The sequence below is a fragment of the Mesocricetus auratus genome, unplaced genomic scaffold, assembly GCF_017639785.1.
Source record: "Mesocricetus auratus isolate SY011 unplaced genomic scaffold, BCM_Maur_2.0 Super-Scaffold_100019, whole genome shotgun sequence".
NCBI classification, from domain to species: domain Eukaryota; kingdom Metazoa; phylum Chordata; class Mammalia; order Rodentia; family Cricetidae; genus Mesocricetus; species Mesocricetus auratus.
This window is the reverse complement of record NW_024429200.1, coordinates 17873389-17899422: the sequence shown is the minus strand read 5'-3', so window position 1 is coordinate 17899422 and position 26034 is coordinate 17873389. Positions and strand designations below refer to the sequence as shown.

General features: G+C 46.0%; 2 protein-coding genes across 19 annotated transcripts in view; both read right to left on the bottom strand.

The window, feature by feature from the left end:
• Positions 1 to 6662: 6662 nt before the first annotated feature.
• On the bottom strand, positions 6663 to 9701 carry Fezf1 (FEZ family zinc finger 1). The gene is made up of 4 exons (XM_005078054.4): positions 8838 to 9701; positions 8489 to 8623; positions 8086 to 8218; positions 6663 to 7699 (listed from the first exon to the last, which is right to left on the bottom strand). Exons 1-4 carry the CDS (start codon positions 9636 to 9638, stop codon positions 7341 to 7343), a joined length of 1428 nt encoding a protein of 475 aa, XP_005078111.1. The 5' UTR covers positions 9639 to 9701; the 3' UTR covers positions 6663 to 7340.
• A 14250-nt stretch (positions 9702 to 23951) lies between these two features.
• Positions 23952 to 26034, bottom strand: part of Cadps2 (calcium dependent secretion activator 2) — a 519904-nt gene continuing 517821 nt past the window's right edge. For all 18 annotated transcript variants that reach the window (XM_040728765.1, XM_040728767.1, XM_040728757.1 and 15 more), the window contains one exon: positions 23952 to 24830. In XM_040728765.1, coding sequence (XP_040584699.1) covers positions 24660 to 24830 — 171 coding nt within the window. In that variant the 3' untranslated portion in view covers positions 23952 to 24659. The remainder of the gene's footprint in view (positions 24831 to 26034) is intronic.

Here is a 26034-nt window from a genome sequence, read left to right as displayed (position 1 = left end):
CACAGAAGACTGGGTAATTCCAACACTTTTTATTTTGTTTTTATATTTTAATTTTCTCCAGGACATGGGAGTAAGTTGCAGTCACCCAACCTCTTATTCCCAGTTGCCCTCTTTTTGAGGTCTGTCCTCAACACCATGGTTCTCAACTTATCTTAGGAGCAGCAATACATTGAGTACAATACAACAGGAAAAGAATCTCCACTTTTCTCTCCTAAATTCATTTTTATCCTTTCTTGTTTCAAGAACTATGGGTTCAACACCACCATTGTGTTCTATAGGAAAAAGAAAAGCCGTCTGGCTTCCCAGGCTTCGCTGGAGGTTGGAGGGTGCTAGGTCCCTGTGTAGTCATCCATAGAAGACTAGCTTTTCTTCTTCTCTCTGTATATTGGGCTCAGAGATTGCATTGTGTTTCTGTGCAAATACAAACAGTTAGCATTTCCCACCACCACCACCAAAACAGACAAACAAAAAAAACAGCTAGTTGTGTATACTTAAAATTCTAGAACTGGGGAGGTGGAGACATGTAAACCCTTGATGCTCACTTGCTAGTCAGCCTAGCCTACTTGGCAATTTCCAGGATAATGAGGGACACTGGGGAGAGGTGGGGAGAAAGAGTAGTCTCCAAAAAAGTGTCATACTTTCCAAAGACTTTAGCCTCCAGAACGATAAGAAAATAAATTTTGGTTGTCTAAACCACACATACTGTTTTTAATTCTTTGACAGTTTTAAATGCATATATAATGAATTTTTGTAATTTTCACCCTTCCACTTCCTTCTCTTCTCCCCTCTCCCCCAACAAGTCCTCAACCTGTTTTCATGTCCTGTTTCTGTGTGGGACCAGCTGAGTTTAATTAGGGGTGCTTTCACAAGAGGTGGTAGGAGCTTACTTACTGAAACACAGGCAACTTACTAGTGGCTACTAGAAGCAGTGAAGACAATGACACCCTCTCTGTCAGCAAATATTAAGTGTCAATTGACCCTAAAAGAGGGTTGGGAGCTCATGGGCCCCTCTCCCATCCATGATATAATAGTGATGAGCCCAATCACCTACAGTTCTCGTACAGATAGCCATGGCTGCTATCCTGAGTTCATGAGTGTAACAGCTGTCTAGAAGATGTATTTTTTGCTCCACATCTTCCCATTGTCTGACTCCTATATTCTTTCTGCTTCCTCTTCTGTGGTATTCCCTGAGCCTGGGTGGGGTTGATGGAGATATCCCATTGTCCTCGTTAACTTTGTATTACTGCAATAAGCCCATGGTCAAAAGCAGCTCGCAGAGAAAATGCTCCATTTTCTCTGATACTTCCATGTCACAGTTCATCATTGAAGGAAGTTCAGGCAGAAACCCAAGGCAGGGGCCTGTCTGGAGGCAGTAACTGAAGCCGAGGGAGGCCTTGGGGGAGTGCTGCCTACTGGGTTGCTTCCCAACTTGATGTTGTGCTACCTTTCTGATACCTCCTGAGACCACTTGTTCAGAGGTGGCACCGCCCACAGTAGGCTGAGCCTTCCCACATCAATCCTTACTCAGAAAATGCCACACAGACTTACCTGTAAGCCAATCTGATGGAAGGATCTTATCAATCGATGTTCTCTCTTCCCAGATAACTTAGTTTCTGTGAAGCTGACAGTCAGCGGTGGCAGCAGCAGCAACACAACCCATTTAGTGTCAACACAACCCATTTAGTGTCCTGCTGTGGTTTGTTTGTTTGCTGTTTTATGGTAGCTCAAGCTGACTACTACATACACTCTGATTTGGTTCCCATTTGGCTAGTAAACTTCATTTTTTAATGATGTCACCTTACTTGTTATTATGAGTAGAAGGCCACACAGTGGTCTGAACTTTCAAATTTCTATGAGAAGAAAACGTCAGTTATTCCTGTGAGGAACAGACTTAGAACATTTGATGGCTCCACTTCAACCCGTGACAGATGTCCACTTCTTGTCAGGGGCCTGCTGTACCCTCTTCCTGCTCCCACATCTGAGCACCCACGAATAGCATTTCCTTATTTGACAGCAAAGTCTGAAGTCAGGAGACCTGTATCAGAAGAATTTGGTTCCATATACTTAGTAATCTAACCTCGCTAAGACTCAAAGCAATGAGCTTCTGTTTGACACGAACCCTGCCTCAGTCTTAAACAGAAACTGTGCCTGGTTATTCAGGATTACTTTATGCCTGTGCTGTGCCACAATGAATTTTGACTTTTCCTCAGATCCCATTATAATATGTCATAAAAGTGCAGACAAATATAACAATAGAGGGATTTCCCCTCCCCCCAGGAAGGCCATATAGATATCTAACTTCTTCCTTCCTATTGAGTGGAGTGAGATACCCTACACTGGCTTAAACTGGCAATTTTGGAGTCATCACAAGTTCGGGTGACAGGTGTGTCTATTAGCATATTGCCGTTCATTTTTGCTTTGCTCTGCAGCTGCAACAGACATATGCATTAATTCCTAAAAGCAGTGAAATTCGTAGCCAAGTATCTCTACTTACAAATAGTTTACTTTTCAATGTTTAACTAATCTAATAAGATCCAATAACTTCTTGTGGCAAAGTGACTTAATTAGGGTTTCTGTTGCTGTAACAAAACATAACCAAAAGGCAAGTTGGGAAGAAAAGAGTTTGTTTGGCTTATGCTTCCACATTGTAGTAGTCCTTTCCAGAAGGAAGTCAGAACAGAAACTCAAACCTGAAGGCAGGAGGTGATGCAGAGAACATGGAGGAGGTCTGCCTACTGACTTTCTCCCCATGGCTTGCTCATCCCATTTTCTTATAGAACCCAAGACCCCCAGCTCAGGGATGGCACCACCCACAGTGGGCTGGGCCCTCCCTATCAATCACTCATTAAGAAAAAGCGCTACAGACTTGCCTGCAGCAAGTCTTATGGAGGCATTTTCTTAATTGACTTTCCCTCTTCTCAGAACATTTTAGCTTGTGTCAAGTTGACATAAAACTACCCAGAACAGAAAGCAATCTCATTTCAGCAAAGTATAGCAAAAAAAAAAAAAAAAAGATATTTTATCAGGTCCAGGCTCTTTCCAATGCACTCTGGTAACAGCAAGCAACTGTGCCTTAAAGCAAACCTCACACACACAAATAAAGATTTATCCAATAGAAGAGTGTATAACATGAGAACATGAGAAAGAAAACCTTATTTTTCTGTCTGCCTCAATTTTGGATTTGAGATCATTTATAACTTATAATTGCATATTTTGTGGTACTTTTATAAACACAAGACAGGCCAATTACAACTATATACTTGGCAGGTCTTTAAGTTGTTGCGAGTCCTAGCAAAATTAAAATGCCTTACATAACTGCCACCAATAGGAAGGGGAAATCTTTCAAGCAAGATGCACTGAGTCTAGAAATGAAGATTGTGCTGCCTGGTAGATTAGTTTTTTTCTACTTTTTGTTGTTTGTTTGAGACAGGTTCTCACTCTGAATCCCTGAACTCTCTATGTAGACCAGGATGGACTAGAACTCACACAGAAGAGATCTACCTACTTCTTCTTGCCTAGTCCTGGGGTTAAGGGTGTGTCTCACCATACCCAACCCTTTTTCTAGATTTCTTTAAGAAATTAACCTTCAAACATCACTCACTAACAAGCAATGACTCTGATAAGACCCTCAAGCAATGACTTTACTTACCACCCAACGTGACTGCCTAGTCCCAGTTTTGCAGAGAAACTTGTTCAGAAGTTATAACCTTGAAAGCCTGAAGAAATTTTATACTTAGGAAGAAATTGTTATAAATTGTTTGTGTTCTAAGTATTAGGTAGGTAAGGTTTAATTACATACATTGTTAATTCTGTTTTATAATATTTTGATTTCGAAAAACATGTAGTTCCAGTGGACCACAACTTCTCCAAAAGTCACTCCAGCTCTGTCTAAACTGTCTTCCTCTGAACCAAGTTGAAGAGAAGCCATTTTTTATTGTTTGTTTAAAATCTGAGCACTGGCCTTAGCCCTCAGAAAATATGAAAGAATCTGCTGTCTAATATGAAACCTAATGAAGACAGATTTTGATAAAGCGAAATTTTACTGCAGTATGTTTTAGGGTTTGTGTTCTACAAGCAGGTATTAAAATGTAAGTACTTTGTGTTCTACAAACAGGTATTAAAATCTATGCTAAATGGATAGAAGTGATCTAGTCAAGAGAAGGGAGAACCTTTCAATATTTACCAGAAACAGAACTGTGAGGTCTTCCATTGACTATCGGTTAAGTGTCCCACTTTACCAATCCACCCACAAACTTAATCCCTGAGCTCATGCTATCTTTAAGGGCTTCTCCTTGATTATAGCAATCTCAGAGAGCTTTGTCAGAAATCAAAGTTCACTGATCTCCTGACAAGTGCTTCTCGCGAGTGCTTAGTTTTAGAGAATTTTCCTTTGAGAATTTCCTTTTGGCCTCCTCTGTGTAATCACCAACACTCCAGCCTGCTCAAACCTGTTAGCAATAAAACAACCATCTCTTCCCCCCCACCCCGCGCCCCCCTCCCGCAAACCTCCCTGGAAATACTGCAGCATCCACTGCCAACCTTAGCCAAAGTCGTTCCATGCTATGGATCGCTATAGAACCTAGGCTGAATGTGCTCTCCCTCTATCCCTACCTCTCCCTCCCCTCTCCTTCCTCCACACCTTCTCTCCCTTCTCTCCCCCTCCCCTTCTCCCCTTTCTTCTTTCAACATCACAAACCAATTCATTTCCTTGGTGAGACACGTCTTTATTTAGTATATCAAAGCATACTGATGTGGGTAAGGAGATGGAAATGCGCATATAAATACCTCCTGATGAGAAGTACTCTGTGGCTTAGGTACTTTACCCAACAATGTTCATTTGGTTTTCCACCACATAACAATGGCATCACCTTACCAGTCTAAAGGATGGACGTCTCACCCTAAGTTTTGAGAATAAGTTTGAATGCTGAGGATAAGTTCAAGAAGCAAAGGCCCTATTCTGCCCTTGAACTTAAAATATATACATTGCGAGTTATAACTACCTCTGATCTCATTCTTCTTCCTCAAAGGAACAAATGCTTTCAGGATTCAAGGAAGCCACTTTGAAAAGGTAGTTGCCTGTCACCTGGGAGACATTTCTCAACACACTCTCTGCTGCACTGCCAACTATAAGGGAATGTGGTCAGCGCTGGGAACCAGAAGATCAAGTCGGGTGCCATATTCATAAAGACACCGACCCCTACTGGAGTTCTCACTTTTTCCCCCAAGTCAAATCTAACGTGGGTCGAATGTCTGTTGACAAAGAACAAAGTGGGGGTGTGAAGATATGGGGAAGATAAAAAGTCCGGATTTGATCTCATGATGTTGACTTGTTCGCACTTGCATTGGATGTGCCCACCCGTGCAAGCCTGGGGAACTTGGACCAAGTCTTAAAACCTCGCTGCCCTTCTCTGGAACCCTGTGGCTACAGCTCTCTCCAGCACTCCCCCCTCCCATCTCTCTCCCTGGCAGGGTGTCCTTTGTGGGTCCCAGTGGGACTCTCACACCCCCTCCGCTGAGAACATCCGCAGGCGCCTTTGTCACCTTCCAGGTCCTAGCCCATTCTTGGCACCCAGAACAGTGTGCCCTTAACCGCCTTGATTGAAGTGGGAATTCTAGTCACTAGAAAGTTGATGCTGTGTGTCTTCAGTGGCCCTCAGCTAGCCTCCCAACTGCCCGTGGCCTGTCGCTCCACCGAGCCACTCATTTCTTGTGTGCCACACGACCAACAAAAGTGAGGTACGGATGCTACCCAGAAACTGTCAGGTGATCTTGGACTGGCAAGGTCACCCTGCTCCAGGCAGGAGAAGAAAGGTCCGCGGTGTGGAAATTGAGTGGGCTCTCTGGACACCCAGCCCTGGCCGCAGAGCCTGAGTGGAGAGAGACTCATGCACCAATTCCCAGGCGCAAGGCGGCGTCTGTGACGCCCGGGACTGTGACCATCCAGCGGGAATCCCTATAGCTGTCCTTACCCTCCAAACCCCAGCAGCCTCACCCCCAGGACGTGGCCCACTACGACAGGATTTCTTATGCAGGGCTGTGAGTTTGTCTGGCAGCTTCTACTGAGCAGCTAATAGTATAACAACCCGGCTTTGATAAATCTGAACTAATTACCCCTCTTAATTAAAGTCTTTAGCAGTTGTTTCACTGTTTTGGCAAGAAAACAGGAGAGACTTGCAGTTAGAAAACACCAGAGCTCCAGCGCACAGAGGAGCTGCTGATTAACACTTAAAGCGTTTCAAGGACCTGGCACCCGCCAGGGTTTGGTTTTCATCCACGTCTCCTCCTTGAATGGAAGTATACTCGGCTATAAACATGTGCACACATCTAAAAACACAGAGGCTCTCTTTGCCAGCTGTGTACCAGCCCGTGTGTGTCTTCAGAAGGGTGGAAATGCACACAGCACGGCCTCTAGATACAATGTCCCCAGCGTTTGTACCCCAAGTCTACCAGAAGATCCGTGCCAAAGTCGTGTTTCTGTGGGACACACATCTTTGGTCTCAGAGTTTCACTACCATAACCTTGCCCAAAGCACAGGGACAGACTATTTGCATATGGTAAATATTCAGATCAAATTAGTAGGCATTATTAATTTTAAAAAAGATGGGTATGGCTGAGAAAGTCGGAGCCAGGGATTTTTAGCTGAATAATACAAAGTCTTGAAGTTTGTTGATTAAATAAGCATGTTCCAAGTATTTATTTCCAACAGTCAATGAATCAACTTCAACGTGCAAGAATGAAAACTAAAATTCAAATTCATTCATTATGAGCCACTCTTATCTAATGTGTATGTGTGTGTATGCATGTGCTCACAAACGTTGAATATGCCTTCACCGGCACACACATCTGTGTATATAGAACATACACACCGTGTTTCGTTGCTTCAGGAAGGAGAAAATTGTAAGCAATCAGCAGGCATTTTAAGACAGCAAAATCAACACAATGGAAATATATACAATAATAAAATTAAACTGGTGCAGCATTCCCGGGTAGAATAATACAGATTTCAATAAATACAGCAGATATTTGTTTAAAAACAAAACAAAACAAACATCATCTCTCCACCCGAGATGAAGTCTTTTCAACTTAAAAATTGAAATAAGCCCCTCCAAATGTATCATAATTGTTAGTGCCTATATAGAATATAATACACAAAACCATTTAGCAGGTGCATGCAAGAGGCGAAAGGCCAAGGAATGTAGAGACTTCTGGTCCGCCTTATAGTGAGGGGCTCAACGTGCCTAGGTTTTTGCAGGCCACTTTAGACCAAGAGGTCCGCCCTAGTCTGCCGACCTCCGCAGTGGGGGCCCTCCCGCTGGGATTGGGGGGATCTTTGGCCTCCATCACTGGTGACCTTGGTGAAGCCCGGGCTGCAGAGGCCCGGGAGGCGGCAACGCAGGCTGCAGTGTCGGCAGAGGTGCAGGCGGCGGCTGTTGCAGCTGGGGCGGTGGATCGCTGCCTGGTTCCCCAGTAGGAGTGCGTGTCAGCGCCAGGCTGCTGTCGTGCAGCTTCCGGACGTGCTTCTTGAGATCAAAGTTCCTGCAGAAGCCCTTGCCGCACGTGGGGCAGGTGAAGGGCTTCTTGTCGTTGTGCGTGTGCATGTGGAAGGTGAGGTTGTAGACCTGGTGGAACGCCTTGTTGCAGATGTTGCACTTGAACTGCTTCTCCCCGCTGTGGGTCAACTTGTGGTTTTTGTAGTTCCCTGAAACGGGGAGGGGGGAAGAAAGGCCGGGATAAGGTTCTGAACAGAGCTTGAAAAGAAGACAGAAGACGCATAAAGGGTAATGGGGCTGGCCATCACAGCTCTGACCCAGGGTGCCGGGCACTGATTCTCCTAAGTTTATGTTTAAGCACACCGAGTTTATTTCTTATACATATCAATACACACTCATCTAGCCAGATATTCCAAACGAAAAGTGGAGGTTACAAAGAAGCACCCTTGGATGTATCTGACAGTGGGTAGGCAGTCAGAAGGCAGCCTTCATCAGGTAAACAGTTACACTTACAGGGCATTTTAAAAATACCATGAGAAGATTCTGTAGGACTTCCTAAGAACCACTATGAGAAGACATCTCCTGGGTTCAATACCTTTTTGATGAAATCCTTTGCCACAGAATTCACACACGAATGGTTTGTAGCCCGCGTGGATCCGGGTGTGCGTGTTTAACGTGGAACTTCTATTAAATGCTTTACCACACTGGTTGCACTTGTGAGGTTTTTCCTAAGCAACAGAGAGAAAGGGAGGAACGGAGGATGTAATTTAAGGTACTTTTGTTATTATGATGTGGAGTCCTAGCAGCACAAAACACGAACACCCTGAAGGTTTTCAGCAGAACAAAGGCAACAATACAGGACATCTCGCTGGTCCAGCTCAGCAGCTCTTACGCTAAAGAGTGAGGCTCTGTGGACCGCTTTTTTGTTTTTTGGAGGGGAGAGGGAGCAGCAAACAGTTCCGAAATCTCCCGAGTAAAACTGTGACAGAGGAACATACCTGCGTGTGAATGATCTTATGCCTGCAAAGGGTGCTGGCTTGCCGGAAACCTTTCCCACACACTTTGCAAACGAAGGGTCTGGCTCCTGTGTGCACGGGCATGTGACGGGTTAAGTTATAGTGCGCATTAAAGACCTTCAAATTAAACACACAGAAAGCAGGTTAGCTGGACAAGAGACTTGAGTTCCAAGTGGACAGAGGGAGGAAGGGGACAAAATAAGTTTTAACACCCACTCTTCAAATACTAAAATGGAAGCAACGGAGGGAGAAAGGAAAGGAAGAAGGAAGGAAACGAGGAAGGAAGAAAGGAAGGAAGGAAGGAAGGAACTTCTTTTTGCATAATACGTACCTTTCCACAGACTTCGCAAGTGAAAACTTTGGGTTTGGCATTAGGAGAGCCACGGCTGAAATCTGAGGTTTTGAATGCGATCTTTTCTGACAAAAGTTGGGCGCTTTCTTTCATGTAATGCTGCAGCTGCGCCTGGGAAAGGTCTTTGAAAGCTACACCCGAAGGGAGCTTCTCCACCGCCGGGACAACCAGTTTATTCCTTTCGGCTAAATATGCTTTTGGCTGTGGGTGCAAAGGGGAGCTGAGGAAGTAGGAGGCCACGGGGTGGATGTTCACGCCCGCAGCCGGGTGGCACGCGCCGTCACCTCGGTTCAGGTAGCACAGGGCGCCCATGGCATGGAACGAAGAGTGGTTGACCACACGCGGCCTCACCAGCTTGTACTGCTGCAGCGGCAGCGCGTCGCGGGCCAGGTCGCCCTTGAGACTGAGCGCGCAGTTGAGCAGGTCGCTGCAGCTGAACGCCGGCGCGGAGGGCGCCACGGCGGGAGGCGCCGGAGCCTCCAGACTCGCCTTGCGGGGCTCGGAGCCGGCCATTCCGGCTTTGGAGTTCGTGTCGTACGCCACGGGGACGAAAGGGATCATGCAGGGGATCGACGGGTTGAGATGCAGGGAGTGCTTGGGGTCTCCTTTGGACACCGCTCCCTGCAGGAAGTGGGGGACCGGCAGGGCCTTAGGCTCCGGGGTCCGCGCCATGATCCGTTCGATGGAGAAAGCCAAGGGTTTGGAAGTGTTCATCACGTTGCCCCGAGCTGGAGCAGTCGCTAGCATTTTGGTGGTGGCGTTGAGGCAGCTACTGTCCATGACTGAGTCGCCAGCTTCCGTCCGCCGGGGTTGGGCTGCACGGTCGTTGCCTGGTCCCCTGCTTGTCACAGACCTGCGGAGAGGACGGGCACCGTCACCACCAGCAGCCTCCTCCTCCTCCTCCCTAGCATCACCAGCCGAACCTGCCTGCCCAGCCCAATGGACTCCTGCCAGCCCATCGCAGAGTTCTTGGCGCACCAATGACTCGGGGACAATCAGTACTTATTTCTATCAATAGAAAGTGTTGTGTCAATAACGCAGCCAAGATCTCGCCAATCGTTAACTTCCAAGAGGAGAAGGTAAACTAGATAATTGCTCAATTCGCTTCCAACAGTCAACAGGAAAACTTTTTTTTCTCTGCAGTCGGCGACTACTTTTCATTGGCGAGAGAGGTTCCCCCGCCCAGAGGAGGCGGGGGCGCTCTCCGCATTGCGCCGTGCCCTCCCCTCCACGTAAGCGCTCGCCCGCACACACATCTCCATCCTTCAGCCACCCCTCCCCCTCGCTTCCTCTGTCTTTTTAATTCTCAATCTGCTTAACCAGGCTTTAGAGGCCAAGCAAATCTGAGATCAATTTTCTCGTTTAGCTCTAAGTGACATCATCTAAAATCATTGTGCTAGGGCTAAATAAGGAAACAGAGTCTAATTCAGGGGCAAATGCCAGGCTATATTTATCAAACGCCAGGCTCTAGACAGCCTTGACCAGGAAAGCCTCTGACAGCAAATATGCGAGGTTCCTCTGCTAGGTTCCGCTGAGCCCAGATCCGGCCACGCTGCCTTCCTATGCAGCCCACTTTCGTCCTCCAGGACCTGGGGGGGGGGGGCTGCTTGTTCCCTGAATTGGAGTCTCTACGGCTCGAGCCGCGTCTGGACCCTTTGGAAGACACCAGCAGGTAACTGGCCTCCCAAAAATGCCCCTGAGATTTAAAGGCCTTGGGAGGCTTGTTATGTGTTTGTGGTTTTGTAAAAGCGATGCCCATGACAATTGTCCTGGGAAAGACGTACTAGCACCACAAAGTTGAGGAGGAATAAGCGAGTGCCACACCAACAAAAAAGAAAAAAAGAAAGAAAACTAAGCGGCGGACCGGACTCACACACAAACACCCACAAGAGCGCGCGCTTCCTTGAGTTTCCAGAGAGAACCCCAAAAAGAACTTTCTCCCACGGCTCTTTGCGAACAGAGCTTCGAATTGTTGAGCTGAGGGCTGAAATAGAATCTAGGACCCCCCCAAAGTCTGCCAGCGTCTGCATGCTTCTCAGTGGCAGTCAGCGCCCGCGACATCTAGCGCGTCTGTGTGCAGAGAACTGAGCGAACCCCCAGCCCCAAGTGATGACCACAGTCACTTTTGTGACCCCCCAAAGAACACTCGGCGACCCTGAGAGCGTCCCCACGATCCCCCCCCCCCGTTCCCGGCCCGGGCGTCTGGCGCCCTCCTGTTTGGACGCCTGGGCTCGAATTCCCGGGGTTGAGCTTCGCGAGCTGGGCGAGGCTGCGGTGGAGACGCCAGAGGCTCAGGCTCCCGCAGTGCGGGTTCCCGCGGCTCCCGTCGGAGCGAACCGAGAGCAGCAGCGCGCGCTGTCCCCGGCGCAGGCGGCGCAGAGCCTGCGGTGGCAAGGAGCCGAGCCCAGGGGCTGGGCAGGCTCATGGGGCTGCAGGTAATAGGAAAACCCCGCGGTTCTCAAGCTAGCGCCCCGAAGCAGCGCTGAGCTGTGAGCCCTGAACCTCACGGCCTGCGGGCAAACTCCAAGCACCACCCGCCTGGTGAGTTACTCTAATAGTGTGGACCGGGTGCCCAGGTATCTAGCCAAGGGCGCGATGTGCTGTCCTCTGATGAGAGCCCTGGAAAGGACCAACAGTGGGCGGAGGGTGTGGGAGCCTGGGATTGTTGAGTCCAAGGCCAGTTTACTCAAAGGTGCCAATTTGGGGTTCAAATGGAGGCTACTGGCTTTCAAAGTATTTCTTCCTCCATACCCCTTTCCTAGCCCGTGCCAATCCAAGGACCCAGGCTCTTCCGCCCCACTCTGACTTTGCTGCGTGAGCCAGTTCAGCCACGGCCAGGAAAAGCCAGTGGGGGTGGAAACGAAGAGAGCGGGTTGTTGAGGGCTGACAGTGAGGCGGGACCGCTGAGTGGATCCTGACGTTTAAATAATCGCTGAAAAATTACGGGGCCGGCGGAAGTCTTTCTGAAAAGGTGCCGCGGCTAAGAAGCCAGATGGTGGGGAAAATCTGGCTGCTGGAGACCCGCCTTAGTGGCTAGGCCACGGAGTGTCTCATTTCAGGTATCCAGGCAGCTTCTGGAAGACCGGTGAAGCCGAGAAGCGCCGGCGTCCAGGGCGGGACACCTCGGACAGAGAGAAGGAGGCTGCATGAGAGCCGGGAGGCGTCGCGGAGCCCCTTTTTGACCCCAGTTTCCCTCGACTGGAAATGTTCCTTCGATTTGCTTTTGGGGGCCTCAGGACCTCGGCCCTTCACCCTGATCAGACAAAGGGTGTGGAACCCGAATAGCTTAAGGAAAGGCCAGGGGCGGGGATGGCCCTGTCCCCACGACAGATGGGTAGAGGTTAAGACTTTAATTGTTGCCTTTGGGGGCGGATCGGATTCCCTTTCCTACCTGCCTTCCCAACAGCGAAAAATCTGCCTGCTGCTTGCTGCTCTCCTCCCACGCCGGCACAAGTTTAAGGAAGAAAGCAAAGAGGAGAGAAAGACTGCACCGAGCGAGCGGAAAACCTTGCAGTGCCCAGCAGATATGAGCAACTCCCCGGCCTCTAGAGCGTTACCTGCCTTCTTGCCTGAACGCCACCAGTTTCTTCTACGTTTGTCACCCGTCCCTCCCTCTTCTCTCCGTCCCCTCCCCCTCCCCTCTCCTCGACAGGGGGAAAAAAGCCTTTATTTGCCTTCGATAAATTTCCTCTTCAGTGGACACTAACTTTTAAAACAGGAAAATAGTAGCTAAGGGCTTTATATAGTTAACATTTCAATAGTTCGCTTTCCATTGGTCTTTCGGGGTTTGCCTTTTCTGCCAAGTGTTTGAAAATGTCATTTGAGTAAATACAGCAAGGCACCAATTATTTCCTTTCTTTTGAGATAGCCCTGATCTTGCTAATCCCAAAGCCCGAAGATGTGTTTTACAAATCCAAGTCTTAATATGCCAAGGTTCTCCACTCAGTATATAACCACAGCATGCATTAGCCTTTAGTATGCATTCCATAAGGTGAAGATTCTCTTAAAATACTAAATGCACGTAGGAACAGTTTCTTAATGTCAGAGATGAATACTTTGTTTTATTTACAAACATTTGAAATTACAGAAAAGTTACAGGCATAGAGCATAAATTTGGAAGATTTAGAAGCGCCTCAGAGATTCCACCAGTTAAAATTGTTTGGTTTGCTTAAAAGAGTATAAAGGAGCTTTGTTTGTTCAATTGATAGAAAAATGAAAACCTATGGTTCTTTAGAATTTCTTGGAGAATCATATAATCTCCCTGGCTTTTGTTTAGATCCGATTTTACTTGCTCTACCAATCGACCTTAAACCCAGATGCAAGTTGAATTTAAGTATTTTGGTTGGCAAGCATGAGATATCCCAAGATAGTCCTTGATATAAAGAGGTCTAATAACGAAGTGGAATCAATAACTGAAAAACAAGAAAAACCTTCCTACTATGTAACAATTGAAAGTTACATTTTCTATAGAAACTAGACTTGTACCTCAGTGTTTCCTCAACTGTGTTCTTCATAATTCTCAGACTTGTATAATTTCCCTCAGACTTTTTACTTGGCCCTGTCATAGGCTAATAGTTATAGGGTATAGATTATTGCCATCCAAAAATTTTAAAAATACCTTAAATTACCAAGTATTCTGTAATCTTTGGCTAGTTCCTTAATAATCCACAGAATACTGGTGATGTTTTTTTTTAATAAATGAATTAGAAAGCATGGTAACATAGCAGATCCTCAGCCAAGAGTACTAATTTGTCACTACTCATGTTTTAGTGTTTTCAGATCCAACAAGCATCCCTGACTTGCAACCCTCTGTCTGCCACCAGCAGTCAGTGCTCTTTATTATTGTTATAATTGTTATGGCATCCTAGATGTTTGGGTGCAGCGATATTGTTTTCCTTCTAACAAAATAATACAAAAAGCCAGCATAGATTACTTCAAGAAGAGGAACTACATCCCTAAATTCCTTTACAGTTTTTGTCACAGATTGGTGTTCTGATAGGACACAACTAAGGTCTTTATGGTTCAAGGAAATAAACTTTTTGGATACTTCAAACTAATTGAGTGGGACTGACGTTAAAAAAACATGAGGAGAACAGCTTTGGTTTTAAGGTTTCTTTTAGTTTGATTTGGTGGCTAGAATAGATCTTGGCGGAGAGGTGGGTACTGGGAAGAGTTAGAGAGGGGACTTGGAGGCGAATATGATCAAACTACACTGCAATAAACATTGTAACAAATTATTATATAATGAATAAAAGTATTGTTTTAAAAATAATCCGTGATAATTTTGTATACCATGTGAAGGGCAGTGTCACCGGTTAGGCCTCTGTGAACTAAAGAGGCCCCCCCCACGTTGGGGTGGGGGAGTTTGAGAGCAAGCAGTCTGCTATTTGTCTCTAGACCTTTGTTATTGTTATTTATATTAGGATTTTCTTTAAATTCAATGAAATCATTGCTCTCAAAACAGCATTTGTGTGTTAAGTCAGTTCTGTAAAGAGCAGTGAAACATTGTAACTTAGGAGCGTTCGAAAAGGCATCAGTAGCTCTGTCAGCAGCCTCTGGGGCTGCTTGATGTCTACCCCTACCCTAATGCTAGGATTTCTCTCACCCGTTCCTACAGGCCTGTGAGGCGTGTCCCTCTCGGCTACATATGACTCAGGCCTGGACTTGGTGGAAAAAAGAAGTTCACCAACAAGGAACTCAACTTTTTCGTGGAGCAGCTTAAAAGTCAAGCAATCAAACCCAGCAAAGTTTTGCTTGCAATTTGCAACGGTGTTGTTGAAAGTTGAGAGGCAAACACGGAAAGGAGGACGTGCCTAAAGTATTTTTTTCTCCTTACACACTAACAACGGGGCCTACAATGATAGGAAAGCTGGCTAATGCAATTGATGATTAGCATTGCGCAAAAGTTACAAGACAATTTCTAAAAAGTCGTTTTGTGGCCAGTAAGCACCATAGTCAACATAAAGCGCTACTCTTTCTTGATTTTTGGCCAGGGTTTTCGAGCAGTTTCAAACTTTCTTCCATAAGTGATCCCGTGAAGTGAAAGGCGATAATAGAAGTTGAAATAACACAGAGTGAAGAACGAAATTAAAGCAATAGAGAAGCAATACAGGTAAACCAGCATCTGTGAGCCAGAAATCCCCAGAGTCTTTTATGGTTTCAGTTACCTCCCGGATTCCTGTCCACAGCCGCTTGGGCCCGGGAACGCCCTGCGCTGACCCGCAGCCCCAGGCTGTTTTAGCCTTCGTCCGCCATCGGCCCCGTCCCCAGCTGCCCAGGGAACCTGTGTTCTGGTCGCTTGAGGTGGGGGTAGAAACGATCCTCCTCGGTCAGGCTTCGATTGCCAGAGCCCAGCCTTTGAATAGAAGCCCGAAGTAAAATTGGAAAGCTGGAAATTCGTCCCTTTGGTGCTCTGCTCTGCTTGGTCCTCGCTCAAACATCCCAGCTAAAAGGACGCCTCCTTGGCTTGAGAGAGTTGGAGCTGATGTGACTGCCCAGGAGCAGCCGGGGAGTGCAGCTTGCGGGACTTGGCGGGGACTGGAGAGCTAGGGCGCGTCTCCAGTGGCGGGCGGCCGGACCTTCCCGCTCGCCCGCAGCACTGTGAGCGTCCCGCCCAGCTCTGAACCGGCGCAGCGCCTCCCCAGGGCATGGCCCCCACCGCTGGCTCGGCCGACGTGACTGCGGCCGATCTGGTCCCGAACTCTGGCCTCAGGACCGTCACTGGCCCTGCAGCCCCTCCCCGGCTCGATCCGTGCTCCTCCCTCCCCGCCCTGCAAGCCCGGGAGGCTGGAAGAAGGAGGGGGAGGCTCGTAAGTTTTCGGGAGGGGGGCGCGGGTTTGTGTTTACAAGACCAAGCAACAGTCGCGGAGAAGTAGCTTGAAAAGTTTTTGAACTGAACGCTCACTGATACAGCCTGGCCCTGACGATTCCGGTTGTAAGTGAAGGGTCAGTCAGGTGGGAGGAAACTGACCTGGCCGTAGGGCAAGCCTCAGGAGGAAGGAAAGCTTATGTTGTTGTTTTTATTGTTATTAGTTTTGTCTGTCACTTTCTTAAACCCTTCCAAAGTACCTGTAGCACTTCTCACTGTATCCTCGAAAAAGAATCTTACAGCGGCGTGTGTGTGTGTGTGTGTGTGTGTGTGTGTGTGTGTCTGTGTGTGTCCCAAAACGAGAACTTTTCCTAACAAGGTATCTCTTACGTCTGACTGTTTTAGTCACAAGCTTCAGTTTGTCCTTCTGAGTCCTGCTTTCCCTTGGCCAAACCCCAGACCTCCACTGATACTGAATGAGACAGCAGTGGTACCAGACATCATTCCGCAGGCACCTCCAGCTGTCTTACAGCCTTCAGGGGCAGAAGGGGCTCTATAGCACCTTTCACTGCAAAGCGGTGGAGGGACGGTGGCCGTTCTTCGGTATCCATGGTCGCTCGCTCATCCCAGCCTCCTCCTCAGGAGTGGGCTTGTGACCGGAGTTTAACAATACCCACGCCAGGGAAATCCCTAGAAGGAAGAAGCTTGCTCCTTTAATAAGGGCTGTTCACTACTTTTTCAAACATCAACTTAGACTTGCTGCCTTGTTGCTGCATGGACACGTTTGTTGTCCGTATCCCCGACTTTAGAGAGCCCGAGGCAGGAGGATCACTGCAAGTTTGAGGTCAGCCCGTTCTGCAGAGATTCAGTCTGAAAACCTGAAAAACAAACAAACAAACAAACAAACAAACAAACAAATATACCTTCTCAGTCTGAATTAATTGAGAAGTTTTTCTAGAAATCTCCCTCAACTCCCTCCGGTTTAATTCTGGTCACTAGTTTCACAGAGGGACCAGGGTCCGGGAAACACTTAGAATCTCCAGCAGCTCCTTGTTGGCCCCAGGTGACCTCGGAGGGCTGGCAGCTTGACGTCACCAAAGCCTGAGCCGGCGCCCCCACCTCCCCCTCCCCAGTGCGGGCCGCAGCCTGTAGCGTCAGAAGGCTGTCTGGGTCAAGAGTGGGAAGGGGAGTTCTGTAGATTAAAAAGCTGGAAGAACCGGGCAAGGCTGTGTGAATCATTCAGTGACTGAATCAGGTCGGCTCCTGCTGCTTGTGTAGCAGGCGGGCGAATGTGTGTGTGGGGGGGGGGGGGGCTCTATCTAACCCTGTGATTCACAGCTTCTCAGAAATTTACATAATACAAGGGCGGAGATGTAAACCTAAAGGACAAAAATAATAATTCAATGGCACATATTTCATTTTCGCACCGCGGACCTGGATGTGTTCCCGGTGTTGGCACGTTATTTCTTCTTGGAGCTCTTTACTCACGAGGCAGAGGATCTGAACTTTCACACCACTGCTGAAGCAGAGGAAAAAGAGAAAAAGGGAGGAGAAATTGGCTTTTATAGTGCTGGTCTAGATTTCTTAACTTTCTTTCTTCCTTCAATTAAGAGCATTTGTTTTGTACAAAAGGCAGCAAGCACGGTAATAATTGGAGTCTTTTCTTTCCTGGGGACCCAGTGCCATTTTATTTAGCTGATGCTTTATTTTAAGCAATGTAGTTAGCCTTTAATATGAATGGAGAGTTCCAATTTATCATTTCCTCAAGTAAGTGATGATCAAGAGAACCAACCATCTAAATGGCTCAGACTTAAGTTGAAACAGGAGAGAACCAGTGAGCAGAGCAGCTACAAAACACATTGGAGCAGCAGAAGCTCTCCCCCTCCGTGTGTGTGTGTGTGTGTGTGTGTGTGTGTGTGTGTGTGTGTGTACATGGGAGTTCTCCATTTGACTTTGATGCCACCAGGAACTAAAACTGCAGAGCCCTATTGTAGCACCCACAAAACACCGAAAAGGAAAAGCTGGACCAGAGATGGTGGGATCAAGGTATCCCAGTGTTTCAGACAGGAAGGTACTGCCCTATGCCTTCCAATCAGGGGTCCATAGTCACTTGGAAAGCACAAGGCTGCAGCTTGGGGTGAATAGTGAGTCTCCCTCTGTCTGTCTAGATGTGGGAGATCTGATCGTGGGAGCCTGGAAGTGAGGATGGTTTCCTTCTCCTTTCCCTGTCTCCTGTATTTTACTGCTATGCTTTTCTCTAACAAATCTGTCTGCAGAGTTGGCAGTGTTCTCTAGCATCTAATCCAAGTAGAGGTGTCAGTCACTTTAATTTCCATAATTTTGATTAAAATTGCAGGACTGGGAATTTTATTTGAAAATTGCCCATTTTCCCCCTCATCCTGAGCATCTATTTAGCAGAATAGACTCTGTCTTTCTCCTCTTAGAAGCCTGGACCCTTCCATTAACCACAGAAGGTAGAAGTAACATTTCCCTTTCAGAATGTTCTCATAAATATCCACAACATCAATATTTGTCCTGAATATTTGGGATAACACACACACACACACACACACACACACACACACACACACACACACCTCTTTCAAGTCCTAGTGGTCTCTTTCGAGTCCTAGCAGAAGTGGTCCTGCTTGGATCAGGCCTCACAGAACACAGTGAATTCCTGGTTCAGAATGGAGGTTAGTGGTTTTCCTTTACTTTATAAAATGGGACTGCATTAGAAAGTTCTTTTTTATCCCTGAAAGTCACCAAGATTGAAAAGAGACTTTAAACTAAGATAGCTTTACGTATGAAAAGCTAGTACCACTGTTTAAAAAGTCAGAAACTTTTCTAAATTATTCAGACAAATGAATTTAAAAATAGCCCCTCCTCTCAATGGTAGATTTATTAGGTCACATGTATGGAAATGTTAAAAACAGAGGAAGGGATTACATTTATGAATTCTTTTTCACTAGAAGGACATTTCTTGTCCTTGGGGGCCTCCTCTCCCACATCCAGTTATTTAACCCTGGGGACACACTTCTTCAGACTCAGGAATTAACTCTCACCAAAGCCTTGCCAAAAAGAAGCCAATTTGCTCACAGCTTCACTCCTTATGAAGCAACTGCACATTTGTAAAGTCGATCAACTTTCCAGACACTATTCTCCTTTATGAAAGAACACACCTTGGGATCCTACAAGCTAGACAGCAACCTATAGTGTCTGAATGAATGATAGTGAATGCACTGCTTCCATACAGTAGCTCCGAAGCAGCTAGAAGAATTGCTAGCAGGTCCAGCCAGTGGGACCTCACAGAAACTGCTCTCACACCATCCCTCACAGGCCGCTCCCTCTTTCACTTTCCACTTTTTGAGATATATTCCCAACAGGGTTTTATCTTTTTTGCTGTGTGACACTCTTTAATAAAGCTTTTCCTTCTTCCCCATCATCCTCTCCTGCAAAGACACAGTTAGCACAGAAGAACAAACTTCAGGATTGCGACATATTTCCTTCCAGTTACACCCAAGAGGGAGAAGGGGTGGAGGGCCTAGGGCTTAAAGGCATGTCGGATTCCATGAGAATTGATGCTAAAATAGCTCGATGTGTCACTTTGAAGTTTCACACCGGAGCATATTGGTGGAATCTATGTTTATGGACTCTGCAAACAAACATAGTGCAGGCTGTACTTTGGGAGGAATAACTGCTGTGTCTGAGGGTGTTTGAGATCAACTATTCAGTTGAAATAACTCCACTTCCTCTTGGAAGTGAGAATCACTGATCCAGGTGTATACAATGTGGGTAGAAATTAGAGACAATTCTAAAAGATTTTTTTTGTTTTTGATGTTATCTCTTAGTCACAAATAAATACACAAATGCAAGACCCTTCGATGTAAAGTTGCAAAGTATAGGGAGCCTGAGAACATCATGGTATTCAGAAAGTTATAGGTTGGCTTCTTAAAAAGGAATGGCTGGGGTAGGGAACGGTCTGCAGGTAAAATAACCCTATTCCCACACTGGTTTTCCCCTTTGGCAAGTATGTAGCATAAGCAGGGCCACTCTGTGTCCATATCCCTGCATCACTAGGACAAAGGATTCTCAGAGGGTATACCTTCTGCCCAGTGCTGGGCCTCAATGATGTTTGAGGCTTCCTGAGTCCTAGAAATGTTTAGCAACCCATTGGAACTAGGTGCTGGCTCACCCAGACACTACCTGTTGCTCTGTTAATGCTTCCATGCCTGCCTTATGCCTGGGTCCACAGTGTGTGTTTTGTGGGTGAACACTGCACTCTCCCTCTCCCTACTCCCCATCTCTCCCATCTTACCCCCTTTCTCCTGCTGCTTCTCAGTTTGTAAGTGGTTGCTTGTGTTGCAACCTTGTTCTAGAACTCAGAACACCCTTTTACACTTAGAAAAATACCAATGCAGCCCCATTTGCCCCCCTGACGTTCCCTTGAACTTAACTGCATTGGCCACGGGCCTGGGATTTCCCAGCTTGCAGTCTGGCACTGGTTGGGTCATCCTTCTCCCCACTTCAGATTCCCAGGGCACCACCTTTCCCAGGTGAGTGTCCCTAGCTACCTCCCTCAGCATCCTTAGCTTCTCCCACAGCAGTCACAGCTGTGACACTGACTGATCTTCTGGATGATGGGAGTACTCCTTTCCCTGTCTGTCCCCTTTACAAAGCTGGAACTGGACAATCCTAGCCAGTTCACAAACATCCCAGGTGTGAGGCTGCAGGTTCAGAGCTGAATGTGAGCCAAAAGGAACCTGAGCCAGCCTCAGGCAGAATGACTCCTGAAATTGGTGGTACTTGCTGGTCCCTACCATTTTTTTAATGGTACTCACATGACTCTAATCTTTAGAATGATCTTCCTTATTAAGTGCCCCAAAACTTGTCCAAGACTATATGACTTAGATACAAGGAAAAGGTGTTGTCCACCATATTCAGGTTCAGACTGAGTTTTCTGACTGTTAAAACTGGACTTTTTCCAGTGCACTTTTCCAGAGCCCTTTAAATTAGTTAACTTTTAATCCAAGCACTTGGGAGGCAGAGGCAGGCTGATTTCTGTGAGCTCAAGGCAAGTCTGGTCTACAGAATGAGTTCCAGGACAGTCAAAGCTACAAAGTGAGACCCTGTCTGGCGGGAGGGGAAGGCATACTACGCTGGGGGATGGGCGATCACAGCCAGACAGATGGAATGTCCCTCTACCTTACAAAGGATTGAACTCGGGTTTCACACACACTAAGATAATGCTCCGATACATAAGATACACATCCATATCTCAGTACCTTTTCAGTTTCTGCTCAGAGACAGGATTTTGCTATGTAGTCAGGGCTGGTCTCCAACTCCTGCCTCTCCGGAGTCGGAGTCAGCTCCCTAATTAGCTGGAACCACAGGCATACACCTTCCTTCAGGGGTTCTAGGTGTACCTGCACCTGCGCATTTCTCCCTGAAAGCCATCAAGTATTGCAAAGTCCACTTGTGGTTTGTAAATGCCGGGCTCGGAGTTTGCAGCTAGCCTACATGGATGGTCTCTCTGCCTCCAACATTAGGAGGGTTATTTAAAACAGATCCACATTCCTTCTTTGGCTAACAGTGGGGTAGCTCAGGAATAACCTCATTCTGAGTTGGGGCAGAGAACCTGCCTTTGTCTAAGTGTTTGGGGTGGGATGGGGTGTGACTGCTCTCCGGTTGTGGGTGCAGGCATGGAGGCACGGAGACCTGCTGGGCTACAGTGAACGATTGTCTCCCAGGATCACAGATCTGTCACCTCCCTTCAGAGAACCGAACTGGCAAATTTACATTTCTGTGTTGAAAGTAAGAAATAAAGGTGACTAAGGTCTTCCTCTGATCTCCCCTTCAATGAGGCACTTTTCCCAGTTTCTGGGCCGCGGGGGTAAGGAAGGCTGAGGCTGTGACTTCTCACTGCCTTCTGCACCATGCCTCAGTCAATGTCGCAGCCTGGGGTCCCCGAAAGCAAGCGTTCACCACCCCCAGCGCCCCTTCTAGGAGGCAAGGTAAAAGAGGGGAAGGATTCCCTGGCACTCCAGGGACCTGGAAGAGGCGGTGGATACTGTCACTGTGGATTATCGGGGGCGAAGGAGGACTGCTCCAGGCCAGGCCGTGACCCGGGAGGGCCATAATGGGGGGTGGGGGTGGGCGCAAAACCTCTTTTGCACGGGCGTTAGAAAACTAGCAGGAAATCTCTTCTCCTGATCCAGGGACAATGAGCACCAGCTAAAGGGAATTCAAGTGGAAAAATACGTGAATGTAGGGACTACCCACAGCCGGTGGCGCACAGAGGTTTACTCTAGGCGGTGTGGCACTGTTTCTTGTCGGGAAAAGGACGTCGTTACGATCTTTCTCCAATAAATGTTTGAACGACCGTTCTTTGCGGAAGGATTCATAACCTCTCTCCGGTTGACCTCACTTACAACACACCCAGCTGCCCGGTGCAGCATCCTGCTCTTCCCCAAGTACATTCACGAGGAGTGATCCCACTTCAAAAGACTTGCAAGACTCAGACTCGTTAGGTTTTCAAACTCTTCGTTTTTCCTCCTAAAAGTACTTCCCAAACTATAACACTGTCTGAAACTGATCTGGCTTTAATAGATGCTTGGGTGTCCAACACAAAGACTTCCCGAATCAGTGAAGATCTAAGCCCTTTCAAGAAAATTTTCATTAGGTTAGAAAGAATTTCTGGGCAAAAGTTACTGAAGCACTCTTTCTTCTCTCCTTTTACATTACTTCCTTAAGGGTTTTGCACCGTTGTTTTGTGGCTCAAAGGTCAGTGAGAGTGAACCGTGTGAAAACACGAGCAGGTCTGTAACTTGGTTTGCTGTTGTCCTAAATGTGGGTGAAATGGGTAGGAAGGAGGGAACGAAGCATTGAGAAAGGAGCAGAAAGCATCACCCTCCGCAGAAAACCCATGGCTGAGGTGCCATAGGCAAGGGTACAACCGGCAATGTCTGCCCTGATGCTGTCCCTGCATCTCTTGTCTTCCGCCTTGCTTGGGAGTCCTTTCCTTTGAAGTAACAGCTACTGCTTTAAAGACTTCCGGTAGAGTTAAGAGGACAAGGGCTAATCAGGGCATTTTAGAACAATCTGAGTCAATCACACTGACACCAACACTATCAGGAACATGGAGATTTCATTGGAAGAGGGGGCTTCTGGAGTAGGTCAGCAGTGTAGTATTCCATAGGATGCATAAGGCCAAGGGTTCAATTCCCCATGTCTAGCATGCACATGTGCATACACACACTAGTTTCCAGGGAGAGAGCAATTTTGTGTTGAGAAGGTGCCATTGGGGAGTTCAGGGTCACATGACAGGATACTTACGGTCTTACAGCAAAGGGCACTGAAGGTGGAGAAAAAGAAGGAAAAGTAAACACATCCTTACCTACTCTTTGATCAAGGAAAAGGGGAAAAACTGTCTTCTCTCATGCTTATCATGTCATCTTACTTTTAGGACCTGAACATCAGGCACAAACGTTGCTACGTAATAAATTGTGGATAAAGCCAATTTTTGTGGACCAGTCTGATCACCCTAATCATCATTTCCGTGACATGACAGGAGAAACAAGTTCGAAAGTTAGAGGCATTTCTGGTATTTTATCACATAACTCTTCACAAACTCGGTAGTACTTTCATTTCGACAGTGAATAAATTGTCAGTATAGATAGGTGTGGCTGGTGTATGCCTACAGCTACTCAGGAGGCTGAGGTGGGGGGTTTATGGAAGCCTTAGACTTCAAGACCAGTCTGGGGCAACACATCAAAATCGCAAGTCAAACAAAACTTTACCTGAGAATGAGTGCAATTGCGTGTGTGTGTGTGTGTGTGTGTGTGTGTGTGTGTGTGTGTGTGTATACATATATATATCTCAAAAAAACCAAAATACATGGAAATTACAAATCATTAACACTATATCCTTTAAAATCATATTAAGAAAACACTGGGAGAATTACTACCAGTCATGCCAATTGTTAATTACCATTAGTATGATTACTAATATTACTAGCTATTGACTGCTATTACTATTAATATACAGTATTTGACTAGGTACTTAACATTTTCTTTGCTGTGAAAGTGTGTTCTGGAAATAATGCTTTTATCAGATTGTAGGCCTACCAGGTACAGAGCACAATGTCCATAACTTTTCCTTATTTGATTGAAAACATAACCTCACAGACTAAAGCAGAAACACAGAGCTGGATAGCTGGATGTTTGAGATCCTGCAAACATTTTTTTTCCTGTCTTTAATCTATTTAAGTTTAATGAACACAGAAGTTGCCATGACGGGATGGATTTTTATTGCCTGCAAGCTTTTACACTCAGAAGCAGGGCACAGGATGTGGATGGAAGAACACCTAGCCATGTCACACACATGAAAAGAATGTTCGGGAAGGAACAGGACGGAAGCCTGGGGACAGTCTACTCTATATCTGGGCATGGAACTCTTTGAAGTCCAAGATTACACCTGCAGACAAATTCAGAGTCATGAAAAACAAGGCTAAAGCTTTATACACATCACAACACTGGCAAATTAACTACAGAGCTAACATTGTACATAAATTATAGCCGGGAGGTACACCATTTTGACAGAGGTACAATAGAGTTGATGCTGTGGCCAGAGATGGCTTTTCACAATGCTGCTTCACAGGAGACACATATCTCAAGTGACACATGGGGCACAATTTTGATATGACTATTAAAAAGAAAAGTCAAATATACTAACAGCAACAACAAAGAAAGAAAGCAAAATTAATGGACAAAAGAAGTTCATGTCCCAGTCACAAGCAGGGCCAATGCTAGGTCAAGCCATACATATGAATATGGTTTTTCTTTCAAAAAATACTTGGCATTTCTCTCTTTATCTCCAAGTTCACTTTCTGAAGAAGTGTGAGCAGTTTTTATTTGGTCAGTAAGTACAATTACAAGGACAGGGTGCACAAAACAATGCCGAGGCCTTCAGTCTTTTTGTGGAACTGTGCGTTATCAGCCTTCTTCCTCGTCACTGTCCTTCATGGTAATGCCCTGAAGTCCTCCTCCTTCTGAAACAGAGGCTGTGGCCTCCTCCACGGTTAGACGTCTGTGCAGAGTGTCGTACGTCTTACTGTTCAGCGTCCCTTCCAACACACCTTGCAACCGGAAGTCCCTATAGGTTTTCTAGGAGATGAACAAGAGTATTTGCTTTGATTAGTTAGATGTGTGCACATACTTACATGCCTGTATATGCAGACATATGTCTGTGTACTTGAATGGCTTTTTAGAAATATGTGGAAAATCCACTAATGGGCTCCAACTGTGGCTGCCCATGTCAATCATCCTGCTAGTGCATTTCTGGAGAGAAAACAGAATGAGTGACTGTGGATCGTGCTACTCAAGCTACAGTCCTTATGGATAGATCAAAATGTTGTGACTACCAGATGACAAATTAATGCCCCTTCTCCAAACATTACTAATTGCACAGAGTTAGTACTGAATAGTCTGTAACAAAGGTAACATGATATGTTTATGGTCAGTTTTAATAGGAAGGACTTCTTAGGTTTTCAATAGGGAGCCTTTCCTTTAATACTGAAAAATATACTTAATTTTATAAAATACACTAGTTTTGGGGAGCAGGTGTTGGTGGATAAAATTAATCATATTATAAGTACAAGAAGTTCACATGTTATGCACTTATGAATTAGAGAATGTATTTACTTGTGTTATGCTACTGGAAAATTATATATATGTGTATTACAAATATTATATATATGTAAATGCCTATAAGAGTTTTATCTTTTTATTTGAAATGTTCTTGGAACAGAAGTATCATGACTCTGGGAAAAAGTTTTCATAGTTAAGAAAATGAAAATGGGCATTTATACAATATTTTGCAAAATGATAAGCCATTATATTATATGTTAGAACAGCGATTTACAGACTGCATACAAAATAGAATTCAATGCTATCATTTCTTCCTATGCTTTTTTTTTAAGAATTAAAACTACATTTATTTGTTTCATGTGTATGTCTGTGGATAGCAGAGGAAAACTAGTTGGACTTGGTTTTCCTTTTCCTATATGGATCTTAGGGATCAACTCAGGTTGTCAGGGTTGAGAGCAAGTACTTTTTACACACTGAACCATCTCATCCCACAAGATTTAAAATGTTTAACCCATAAAGCTTCCCTCACGTTTAAAGTATGACTATTTTTACATTTCCCAAGTCTAAACAAGACTGTTATATTAATAACAGTCGCAGTAGTATTGATTTTGAAAGTGAGAGAAAGAAGTCTAGTTATTTAAATGGAGAAACCAAGAACGCATGAAGATACCCCATTCTATGGAGGAATTTTTAAACATTTTTTTTTTTTTTTTGGTTTTAC

Bases quoted from the DNA above. Each gene is read 5' to 3' on its own strand.
- Fezf1 (XM_005078054.4), bottom strand. From the start codon at position 9,638: ATGGACAGTAGCTGCCTCAACGCCACCACCAAAATGCTAGCGACTGCT. The intron at 8,624-8,837 runs GTACGTATTATG...TTTAATTTGAAG, and splicing joins CTTGCGAAGTCTGTGGAAAG to GTCTTTAATGCGCACTATAA. The intron at 7,700-8,085 runs GTATTGAACCCA...TCCCCGTTTCAG, and splicing joins CAAAGGATTTCATCAAAAAG to GGAACTACAAAAACCACAAG.